Source organism: Tiliqua scincoides, chromosome 1 (assembly GCF_035046505.1).
Source record: "Tiliqua scincoides isolate rTilSci1 chromosome 1, rTilSci1.hap2, whole genome shotgun sequence".
In the NCBI taxonomy this organism is placed as follows: domain Eukaryota; kingdom Metazoa; phylum Chordata; class Lepidosauria; order Squamata; family Scincidae; genus Tiliqua; species Tiliqua scincoides.
In genome coordinates, this window is record NC_089821.1 from 81,845,791 (window position 1) to 81,855,428 (window position 9,638).

The 9,638-nt window shown below is 43.4% G+C and overlaps 1 protein-coding gene across 2 annotated transcripts in view; it reads right to left on the minus strand.

The window, feature by feature from the left end:
- The window catches only part of LMLN (leishmanolysin like peptidase), a 28,049-nt gene extending 18,781 nt beyond the window's left edge, over positions 1–9,268 (minus strand). The window contains exons 1-4 of one of the 2 annotated variants that reach the window (XM_066611843.1): positions 9,094–9,268; positions 3,164–3,261; positions 2,855–2,885; positions 1,681–1,763 (exon numbers count right to left, since the gene is read on the minus strand). In XM_066611843.1, coding sequence (XP_066467940.1) covers positions 1,681–1,763; positions 2,855–2,885; positions 3,164–3,261; positions 9,094–9,246 — 365 coding nt within the window. In that variant the 5' untranslated portion in view covers positions 9,247–9,268. Of the gene's footprint in view, positions 1–1,680; positions 1,764–2,854; positions 2,886–3,163; positions 3,262–5,159; positions 5,229–9,093 lie in introns of those variants that run through there. The other variant, XM_066611844.1, reaches the window with a different exon arrangement.
- Between the last annotated feature and the right edge of the window lie 370 nt (positions 9,269–9,638).

A 9,638-nucleotide genomic window follows, 5' to 3' on the forward strand; every position in this document is an offset into this window, starting at 1 on the left:
CTGTCTGGCTTGGGCACTGCAATGCCCCAGTTTGAGAACCTTTGCCATAAACCAAACTTTGGTTCCTTGCAATGTCTTTTTGGAAACACGGTCTAGTTAGTAGGAAAGCCTGGCCTTCTCTATACTTCAAAAAACAATGAGTTTGGGAGGCTTTGTAAAAGAAGGCTCTGTGCTCTCTGAGAAACTGCAATCTCATAACCCTTTTAAGTTGTTTGTCTTTCTGCCTAAACAACCAGGGGCCAGTTAAGATGAGTTTTTTATCACCTCTAAACTGGACAACATTAGAATGCTTGATAGTTACCTTCCAATCAGAGAAAGCTCATCACCTGCTAGTTAATAAGAGCTTGAAATAATTGGGGTGCCTCTTCCCAATTAATTAGCAATTCCCTTCCTCAAGCATGATTTACAGCATATTTTGATATTCACTAGTATTAGCGATAGGTCAAACAAGAGTTCTTTTTTTTCAAGAAGCAAAGTCTTCTTTATAGACCCTCTAGCACAGGGGTGTCCAAAGTTTTTGGCAGGAGAGCCGCATCGTCTCTCTGATACTATGTCGGGGGCCAAAGAAAAAAAGAATTAATTTACATTTAAAATTTGAATAAATTTACATAAGCTTACATAAATGAATATCTTAAAGATGAACTTATATGAATGAATGAAGGTCTTGCAATAGCTCAAGGCCTATAAAGGCCTTGCACAAAGCAAGGCTGGCCTTTCCTTTTGCTGCCTCTGCTGCATCACAGACATGAAACTGCAAGCAGTGGCAGGAGCCCTCATCCCACAGCTCACGTGAGAGGTCAAACAGTTGCCCTCATGCTAAGAGCAGCTGTGTTGGGCCAGTGGGGGCTCCAACAAATCTCTGGAGGGCCAGAGGCTCATTGGACACTGGGGGCTCCCTGAGGGCCGCACTGAGTGTCCCAGGGCCAGGGTTTGGGCACCCCTACTCTAGCATATTGTAGGCTTTGATCCCCGCCCTTCCCCCAGGGAACACCTGCTCTCCAAGAACAGCAGAATGTAAAAGATGTGTGAGAGAGAAATGAGAGTGCAGGTGCCCTGTAATGTAAACAGGAGCACATGTAATGTAATGTAATGTAAACAGAAGCACATGTGTGTGCAAGGGAATAATTTCTACCAACTTCTCTTTCTCCCATGGAGCTTAATTATTCTCTAACTCCAAGAACAGTTACATCACTTTCCTGTTAAGTGTTGCCCCTGCCAGAGCCTCTTGTCTTTCATAGCAGAAATTTCAACAGTATATTTAATCATCTTTTTCTGATTTTTTCATTTATTATTGTATGCTTTTTATTATTTGGTCATATTACTTTTTTCTCAATAAATTCATTGATTGCAATTGAGTGGACTCCAAGTCACTTCTTTTATTCTTAGGACAGTTTGTGGGTGTGTGCATCATGACCAAAGACTACAAGATCCCTAGACATGTTTGTTTGGGGGCATGGGTAAATGCACTGTATACATGTCTCCAGAGAATATATGTCAAGATTAGTATAAACAAAGTGAATAAAAACGGATGCCAAGCATCACAATGCAAGAAAGTTAATTTACTTATCAGAATAGAAGTACTCTTCCACTTAGGCATCAGTGTAACAATGCTAAATTGTACATAGACTGTCATCTCAAACATGGTTATCACTGATACTTAACAATAAGTAGCATACATACCTACTTAACAGGATAGTAGTAGTAGGTTTCCGTACTTGAAATGTCTTCTCTAAATAAGAAATGGCTTGTGGGAAAAGTTTATTCTAAGGGTAAAGGAAAATAAAATTTGTTACGCCAATAAAGTGAAGATACATTCTAAAGAATCAAGTTGGAAAGATTAGATATTTTTTATGTACGTTTTCACAACTTTGGACTAAATAGGCTAAGCACATGTTTATCCAAAGAGAAGACTATTATCAAAATACATTATATCATCAAAACATAGTATACAAACTTATTATAAAGACAGACAGGCATATGTATCCTAACTTTAACAATTCTACACCAAATACCAGTTAAGATTCTTAGGGCGCAACCCTAACTTCTGCTGGAGCAGGCAGGCCAGCAGGCTGGCATTGCATCCAAGCAAGCTTGGGGTCAAAATTGGTGCAAGGCAAGGGGAAAACTCCCCTTACCCCGTGTTGCACTGCATTGGCCCCAATGGGTCTACTCGGATCTGCACCACCTCAGGAAGTGGCACAAATCCAAGCAGACTGGAGCACCAGGGGTTGAACAGGGTGCCAGGATCTAGCATAACAGCTGGATCCTGGCCCCACTCCCCACCCACCCCAGGGAACATGCCCTCCAAACCCCTGTGTTGGTAAAGCTTGGCTGATGAAAACTTACCGTGCCAGGCCTGGATCTGGCACAGGAAGGCCAGCACAACTACTTGTGACACCCCCAGGTAAGCACAAATGACTTGTGCCAGCCTAACCCGGGGGTTAGGATTGCACTTTTACTTAACTATGGCTTACAATTCCCCTTCAAGTCCCTAGTTCAGATGGGAGCCCCAACTATGTTAAAGGCATTTAACACTGATACAAATATAACATCATCCTAGTTAAACATGCCAAGGGAAGAGATTGCACTTGAGAGGGGAGAAAGATGAGAATGAGAGAATGCAAGCTTGCAGATGACTCTCAACCATGATTAACATATCTCAAAATGTTACACCAATATGTTGAGCAAACAAGTCTCAAAGACAGATATGAGCAAAAGAAAGAAAAGAAAAAGGAAGTGAGAAGTTCCACTTGCAAACAATGATCTCATCAAGGAGACTTGTAGTTTATCTGCTTCAATCCACAACACTCCATTCAGTATTACTCCTTGCACATATGCAAGGAGTAAGACATACCTTTATAAGATGCTCTTTTTCAGGAAGCAATCTAAAAAAGAAAGTAGAACATTGTTTTCAACTGAAAGAACACACCATCACCAACTCAATTCTTCCGCCAATTCCTTCCCTCCCAAACAGAAACCGCTTACTCTGAATCTCTCCCCAACACCCTTTTCCTTCTCTTGCTTCTTGGGCTACTTATTTTTTTTTTTTGGGGGGGGGAATGTAGAGGTAGTGGTGGATGGGCAGAGGAGTATAATAGAGCTGTCCTTGTATCAGGTACTTCTCACTCACAATAAGAATCTGGAGGGCTGCCATTATACTTACTCCTCAACACTTTTGTCATATACTGTTTTAATTCTTAGTTGTTGATCAACATTCCTCTTCATAACATGATTGTCCTTAAGATAAACTTTGTAGATAACCTGGATAAAGAATAAGTTCATTTGATTAAACAAACTGCTTTTATAATTTTTAAAGACACATTTTTCCATTTAATATGCTTATGTTTCACATTTTTGAGGGATTTTTTATTTGATGGACATATTTTGTGTTTTTCACTTTTATTATAAAAATAAAGAACACCCTCCTTCCTCAGCAACCTCTGATAGAGGGCTGTACGCAGTCCCCAAGCAGATCTCTGCAGGTCCCCAATTATAGCCAGAATCTTTAGACTTTCAGCTTGTACTTAACAGGCTCATCCTATGTACAGTAATATCTCTATCAATGAGATGGATCCATTCCCCCGGAGTTGAGCACTGCATTAAAAGAGATTGCTGTACTGCATTATAGCAGTAAAGGAAATACCATTGAAGACATCGGGAGCTGAGTGGCATGCCCTACATAGAATTCTCTGCTTCCGTTACCTGCAATGGCTGTCAATCAACCCATATACAGAGCATTGTAACAAAACACTGACAAATTTATCGGAAGGGTTATCATAGGTTTACTCAGAATTCTCACTTCAGTGGCACTAAGTAACAATACAATTCTAAGAAATAAATCCCACTCAGCTCAGTGGGGACTTGCTTCAAGATAAGGGTACACAGGACTGTAACTGTCCCTTACAATTAAAGACAGCTATTTAAACGCAACTTGATGGTGTTCCTCATCAAACGCAAATAGACATTAAGTAGGGAATTTTCAAACTTTAAGATTTCTAAACAGCAGTCCAAGTTATGGTGAGCTGACTCATGTTTACCAATGTCTACCGCAGTGCTTCCTAATCTTCCGGAGCCCGCAACGTCCTCCCAGCAGCTCCCAGAAGTGACAGGCAATCATGCAATGCTTCAAAGGTCAGTTAGGAGTCTCAGGGCAGGTGAGAGGGCCTTTCCCAGTACACGAAAAGCCTAAGCAGGAGCTAGGCCAGCCAAGTTGAGACATTATTGGCCTTTGAATTGTTGAGGTTTCACTGCTGGTGACACACTGTGTGGGAACCCCTGGTCTACAGGCTAGTAACACTACAGCCGAGTCCAATACACATCTATTCAGAAGTACATGCCTTTGAGTTCAATGGGACTCATACACAGATGAAGTGCTGTTAACATTTTTGGGTCATGGGCCCAGCCCCTTTGAGAAACTAATGGAGACCCCACCAGGAGAATTCCTTCCCCCCCCCCAAATGCACAAAAATATATAGACACACAAAAACGTTGTGCGTCTGCTTGATAGACCCACTAAAGCTGGTCCTTAGGCCCACAACACAGAACCCGTTTTAGAGATAGTGAACTTACATAGTAGGAACTCTCAAATGAGTACTTTAATTCCAAACAATTCAGTGTAGATTGTTGAACAACAGATCCAATCTATACATTAAACTGAGTGCAGTAGTAAACTGAGGTTGCAAAATTCTGGTGTGCCACTTCAAATTGCAGGTGTATGTGGGGTAGTGTTTCAAATATATATTTTTTTGGGGGGGGCCTGGTGACACTCACAACATATGACACTCACAACATATAGTAAATGAATACAGTGTAATAAAGCTTTATGCCCAAAAAAACCTACTGCAGATACTCGTCTATAAGTCGACCCCACAGATGAGTCAAGGGCAGGTTTTGCGCCAACAACCATGGAATTTTCTATGACCCTCGGATAAGTCGGGGGTTAAACTTAGGGGGGTGTCTGACTATAATTTTGTCTGATTTTACCCAAGGCCAGATCCTGAAAAATAACCTACCACTAATTGTTACCTAAGAACTGTAGTCTCTAATTTATTAAAAACATAATAAAAGATCATAAGATACATTTTTATTCTTTTTTAAATTCTGGTCTTCACCACCTTTTTGTAAACGCTATCAGAGTAAGTGCACTGTAAGCAACATACCAGTAAAACAGTGGTTCCCAACCTGGTATTCATGTACTCCCACGGACACTCACCAGGACCTTTAGAGATACTTGAAAAAGAATGGAATAATGGCAGAAAAAGGCAGGTTGTGCTCCAGAATGCTTTGCAGGGCCAGCAAAGCAGGAAGGAAGGTAGCTAGTTGACTGTGAAAGCCCCACCAATAGCTAGTTTTTGGTCATCAATTCATCTATGAACCAGTGATTGAAAACCAGCACAGTAAAAAAGTTGAAACATAATATGGAAAGTGATCAATCACCCAGAATTTCTCAGCACACTTCTGGTGCAAAACAGTGCAAAGGCAGAGCCTTCTGTTCTTCAAACAGATGAAAAGAGAAAACACTGTAATAAATACATGAAGTCTGGGTTTTCATATGGGGGAGATGAGGGCTTGTATTATTAATAACAAAAATTTTGCTAATAGGAAGGGTACAATTTATGGAAATGGGCTGCCAAGGGATATGCCAGTGAAAAAGTTTGAACCATGAATCAAATCCACCTTTAAGGTGTCTGGTGTGTTAAGCCAGAAGCTCTACGTGCAACATACAACCCATAACACATAATTGGGATTGTGCAATTCAGAGCAGAGAGATGCAGCTGCATATATTTGCAACCCTTTTTACCCAGAAGTAGACCCACTGCTTTCCATGGGTGTTATTCTTAAGTAGCGGTGCACTGAATTGTCGCCTGGGACGTTGCTTCAAATGGAAAGGGGATCCCATCCTGGTGTTTCCAAAACAAACCTGCTTTGCAAGCATTTGCCAAGCAGAACCAGAACCAGGCTGCAGCAGAAGGAAGGAGATTAAAAGGTGAACTTTGGCTGGAATGTGTCAGTTGCTGTAGAAAGGATCTCTGGCCTGCCTGCCTGCTGCCTGCCTGCAGCTTGAGAAACTTGGCGCCTGCCTGCCTGCCGCTTGAGAAAGGAAACAGTTCAGAGTTGAAAGGCTCTGCCCTCTGATTGACCCGGAGATCAGGCCAAGAGAGAAATGGAGTTTGATTACTGGGCAAAAATTTCACTATCTACGGTATATAGCACCCTTCTCTCTTTGGACCAAAGCTATTCACAAAAATAATGTAATAATCAAATTATAACACAATCAAAACTAAATCATGACTTAGCAGAGCTCTCAGTTGTCTGAGATATGATATTTTTGCACAGGAGAGGATTCAAAAGTACAACTCACTCCTCACTTGCAGTCTAAACAACAGTTCAGAATTCTACCACTTCACTCTGATAGCTATGCGCTACCACTTCCTACAGCAGCAGTACAGTATGTGCCTGAATACTAAATGTAGGGCAGCCCTGCCCTTCCTTTCTGCTTGTAGGCTTCCCAGAGGCAGCTGGTAGGCTGCTGTGAGAAAGAAAAAGTTGGACTACCTGCGTCTTTGGCCTGATCCAGTAAATCCTTTGTTATGTGCCTATTAAAGACCTGTTGCAAAAGTATTTAAAAGGAATCTGAAACCAAAGAGAGGTAGCAGATCTCCAACGGAAGAATATTTATTCCAAAACTTTGGCAGCACTGCTGAAAAGCTCTGGCTGCAATCCTATCCACACTTTCCTGAGAGTAAGCTCCATTTACTGTAATGACACTTACTTCTGAGTAGACATGCCTAGGATGGAAAAGGTGCAAAAGAGAGCAACAAAAATGATTACTGGGCTGGGGCACCTTCCCTATGAGGAAAGGCAACAGCGTTTGGGCCTCTTCAGTCTAGAAAAGATGCGCCTGAGGAGGGGACATGATTGAGACATACAAAAATCATGCTGGGGATGGACAGAGTGGATAGAGAGACACTCTTTTCCCTCTCGCATAACACCAGAACCAGGAGACATCCACGAAAGTTGAGTGTTGGGAGAGTTAGGACAGACAGAAGAAAATATTTCTTTACCCAGCGTGTAATTAGTTTGTGGAACTCTTTGCCACAAGAACTAGTGATGGCATCTTGCCTGGATGCCTTTAAGTGGGGATTCGTCAAATTTCTAGAAGAGAAGTTCATTACAGGTTACAAGTCATGGTAGGTATGTGCAAGCTCCTGGTTTTCGAGGCAGGCTGCCTCTGATTGCCAGACGCAGGGGAGGACACCAGGATGCAGTTGTGTCTTGTGGTCTTGTGTGCTCCCTGGGGCATTTGTTGGGCCACTGTGAGATACAGGAAGCTGGACTAGATGGGCCTTTGGCCTGATCCAGCAGGGCTCTTTTTATGTTCTAGGATTGGACTCCGTTTCCTAACTGCCCAAACCTACACATGTCCATTCAGAAATAAGCCCCCTTATAGCCAATGGGGCTTATTCCCAGGTAAGTGTGCATATGATCGCAGCCTTATTTCCCCTAATATCATATTTATGTTAGAAATTCCATCAAGGTCAACTTTCAAACAAAAGTTTAGATTCAGGTTCTAACTCAAGCTCCAACCATCTGCTTACTTGGATGCAAGACCTAACAAAGCACCATTTACTTTAGAACAAACATGCATACCACGGGCTTCCCTTCCATGACATTCACCAACAAGATGGAGGTATTTTATGCCAGGTACAGTTAACCTGCATTCAGTTCACCAGAACATTTAGAGACACTAATAGTGGTCAGATGCACAGCTTGTGATTTCCATTTGGGCAATGCTTTATAAGAATATTTAAGAGAACTTAAATTTCAACTCTTCCTGAAAGATAGGTCCCTCAAAGCAGCATACAATAAGAACAAAACAAAAAAGCATCAATCCAAAATATCATATCATATATACATATCAGTATCGTGCCCCCATACAAGCTATGTGTGGAATTATTGCAATTTTACAACTAAAAATTTGAAATACTGAGAGATCTAAGATACAAAATTTCAATGCCAGGCAATGGTTTAAATCCAACTCTGGTCACTGCACACCATTAGCTTGCCAGGAGTAGGATAAAACTGAATTGTCCAAAGGAATGGACCCACTGCATATTGCACAATTGCTGTGTTACAAAGCCAGGGACCCAGCTGTGTCAGTGTTTGTTTTTTTTTCGTGAAAGAGTTGAACCCTGTGGCTAAAACCAAAAAGGCCTAAATCACCCTCTTTCCAGTCCTTTTTATGAAAAGGGAGTTGCCAGAAAGTGAGGCAGCATCAGTACACCTCAACAGGTTATTATGGCCATGAAGTAGGTCACCAGAGATTTCCCAGGCATTCTCTACATTCCAAAAGAGGGGTGTGTGTGTGTGTGTGTGTGTGTGTGTTGGGGAGGCATTTAAAACTCAATGCATGTTATCCACAATCAGGAAACACTTATTACATAGAAATCAAGCGAGGAACTTCAAATGGGTTAATAAAACTAAAAAAAGCAAGGAAAAGAGATTAACAAGCACAGCAACATTACAATAAACAAGTCAGTAAAAGGGGGGAAGCCCCTGAAAAAGGAGAATTAGAGCATAATTCTATGCATGTCTACCCAGAAGTAAGTCCCATTATAGTCCCATTACTCCCAGATAAGTGTGGACAGGACTGCAGCCTTAGAGCTGAAGTCTATACCTGTCTACTTAGAATTAGGTCCCATTATAGTCAGTGGGGCTTACTCCCAGGTAAGCGTGAATACGACTGCAGCCTTAGAGCACAGCCTATGCATGTCTACTCAGAAGTAAGCGCCATACTAGTCAATGGAGCTTACTCCCAGGTAAGTGTGGACAGGACTGCAGCCTTAGGGCACAGCCTATGCATGTCTACTCAGAAGTAAGCGCCATACTAGTCAATGGAGCTTACTCCCAGGTAAGTGTGGACAGGACTGCAGCCTTAGGGCACAGCCTATGCATGTCTACTCAGAAGTAAGTCCCACTACAGAGAGTGGGGCTTACTCCCAGGTAAGCGTGGACAGGACTGCAGCTGACACCCCAGCCAGCTCGCCGCTTTGCAAGGCTCCTTCCGGCTCTTGCCCTCCCCCCCAGCCTCACCTCCCTGGAGCTGGGGATGCGGTGGTGGCAGAAGGCGGTGGCAGCAACACAGGCCGGGACGCAGCCCAGCAGCAGCAACAGCAGCGCGGAGAAGGAAGCGGGGAGCGCGCGGGGCTGCGGGGGAAGCCCCCATTCACTCAATTCTGCAGCCATCTTGGCAGTCTCCTTCACTACCATCCCGTCTCCAGGGGCTCTGAGGTCCAAAGGTGGGCCGCTCCCACCAGCCAGTAGGAAAGCGCGGAACCCTGTAGGAGAAAATCTGATAGGCCGAACCTTATACGCGGCGGCCTCGAGAGCGGGGCGTGGACACCATGTCACCAGAAGCCAAATAGGGTTGAGACGTCACGCGCCGACAACCAATGAGCGAAGAGGAAGGGTGGGCAGCCACCCAAGGGGGCAGAGCGTCGATTCCACGAGGGAGGGGGTCGGAACGGAACAGTTCATGACGTCACGAAGTGTATCTTATAAACAGCCAATGAGCGAAGGTGGGCAGCCACCCAAGGGGGCGGAGCGTCGATTCCACGAGGGAGGGGGTCAGAACGGAG